Source organism: Salpingoeca rosetta (genome assembly GCF_000188695.1).
Source record: "Salpingoeca rosetta unplaced genomic scaffold supercont1.2, whole genome shotgun sequence".
In the NCBI taxonomy this organism is placed as follows: Eukaryota; class Choanoflagellata; order Craspedida; family Salpingoecidae; genus Salpingoeca; species Salpingoeca rosetta.
The window spans coordinates 349,138-351,259 of record NW_004754932.1 but is presented as its reverse complement, the minus strand read 5'-3'; the positions used below and the strand labels follow the sequence as shown (position 1 = coordinate 351,259).

Genomic DNA, 2,122 nt, shown 5'->3' with positions numbered 1-2,122 from the left:
GACGACACACACACACACACACACACACACACACACACACACACACACACACACACACACACACACACACACACACACACACACACACACACACACAACGAGCACATTGCATACACGAGAGAGAAAAGTTGAGAATTGTCGTTAAGCATGGTCGCCACAGTACCCACTGCTGCGTGATTGTCGTGGTCGCGTGACCACCATGCATCTGATATCCACCACGACAAGAAACAAGGATGGCCACACGATTTGGCATCCTTCTACAAGCATTCTTGATCTTGCACCACACACACACACACACACACACACACACACACACACACACACACCACACACACCACACACACACACACACACACACCTTTGCGACGAGGATGCGTGGGCGGCGACCCTCGCGCTCCTCAAAGGCCTCGACGACGGAGATGACAGCCTGCAACTCCTCGCTCTCGCCAAACTCGGTTGCGTACGCGCCGCTCACGGTGCGGGTTGGCGCCTGGTGGCGGCCCCACACCTACAAAAGGGGAGGGGGAGGCAAGGAATGATGGTGATGTGGAGCGAGATGGCGATGGTGAGTGACAGTGAGGGAATTCAGGAGCAAGGCAAAGAGGACAAAGGTGTGTGTTTGTGGGGTGTAGATGAAGACAGTCAAGTCAAGTAGACCGACGAACATGAAATCATTGAAGCCGCCCAACAACAAATACAATCATACATGCAACCACATACACACACAACCACACCTTCTCGAGGGCGTCTGAGATTTCGCCAACGGTGCAGCGAGCGCGGGCGGCGTCAACAGCGAGCTTGACGAGGTTCTCACTGCCGGCAGCGGCCTCTGTCAGGGCAGCCAGGGCGCGATCCACAGCAGCGGCATCACGCGTCTCACGCAGCGTCTTCAGCTTGCCAACCTGGTGTTGTTGGTGGTGGTAATGGTTTGGGGGGGGGGTGTTGAAGATGAATGGGAACAGGGTCATCGTAGAATCATAGGGATTTGTGGGGAACGAACGCAAGAAAATAGGAGATGTGGCAATATACAAAGACGGGTAGAAACACCAGAGACAACGCCAAACAATGAATATGCCCACAGTCACACGTATGCGTACGCACCTGCTTCTCGAGGACAGACTTGTTGTCGATGGCGAGCACATCCACGGTCTCTGGGTTTTCCAGGCGGTACTTGTTGACCCCAACAATCACCTCTGCATTCCAGCGCGCAAGACACGTTGTGAGATGGGGAGAGGGGAAGAGAGAGGAAAGGGGTTGGGTTGGGGGTTGGAAGGGGGAGATGAAAATAGGAAAAAAGTTACCAAGGTTAGGCACACACACAGGCACAGGCACACACACACACACACACACACACACACACACACACACACACACACACACACACACACACACACAAGTCGAGTGGTACCAAGGGCTTCGTCAAAGGCGTTGGTGTGGAGGGACTGGGTGCCGCCAAAGACAGCAGCCATGGCCTCAACCGTGGTGCGGATGATGTTGTTGTACGGGTCCTGCTCCGTCAGCGACACGCCAGACGTCTGCGAGTGCGTGCGCAGCAGCATGCTCTTTGGCTTCTGCGCGTCAAAGCGCTCCTTGATGAGGTGTGCCCACAGGCGGCGGGCAGCGCGCATCTTGGCAATCTCCATGTAGAAGTTCATGCCAATGCCCCAGAAGAAGGAGAGGCGGGGTGCAAACGCGTCAATGCTCAGGCCGGCGTTGATGCCCGTGCGGCAGTACTCGAGGCCGTCCGCAATCGTAAACGCAAGCTCAAGCTTCGAGTCAGCACCAGCTGTATGCGTACGTGTGTGCATATGTGTTGGTGTGCGTGCATGTGTGTGTGTGTGTGTGTCACCGTGAGCGAGGACAACGGTGGGTGAAAGCAAAGGCAGTCAGTCGCGTGAGAACGCACCAGGGAACAAGCTACGCAGTGGACATTGCATTCATACATAGATGCAGTCTTGCACCAGCATACATGCGCGCCCACACAAGCGCCCTCATTCTCATTCATACAACACGAGCATGCACGCTAGCCAGGGAGAACAAGAACAACACCGCAAGCACAAGAGCAGCAGCAGCAGCAACAACAACAACAACAACAACAACAACAACAACAACAACAACAACA

General features: G+C 54.8%; 1 protein-coding gene across 1 annotated transcript in view; it reads right to left on the bottom strand.

The window, feature by feature from the left end:
- PTSG_00656 (methylmalonyl-CoA mutase) overlaps nt 1-2,122 on the bottom strand; it is a 5,950-nt gene that overhangs the window by 1,513 nt on the left and 2,315 nt on the right. The window contains exons 6-10 of the mRNA XM_004998068.1: nt 1,409-1,786; nt 1,102-1,193; nt 735-902; nt 355-508; nt 117-205 (exon numbers count right to left, since the gene is read on the bottom strand). Coding sequence (XP_004998125.1) covers nt 117-205; nt 355-508; nt 735-902; nt 1,102-1,193; nt 1,409-1,786 — 881 coding nt within the window. The remainder of the gene's footprint in view (nt 1-116; nt 206-354; nt 509-734; nt 903-1,101; nt 1,194-1,408; nt 1,787-2,122) is intronic.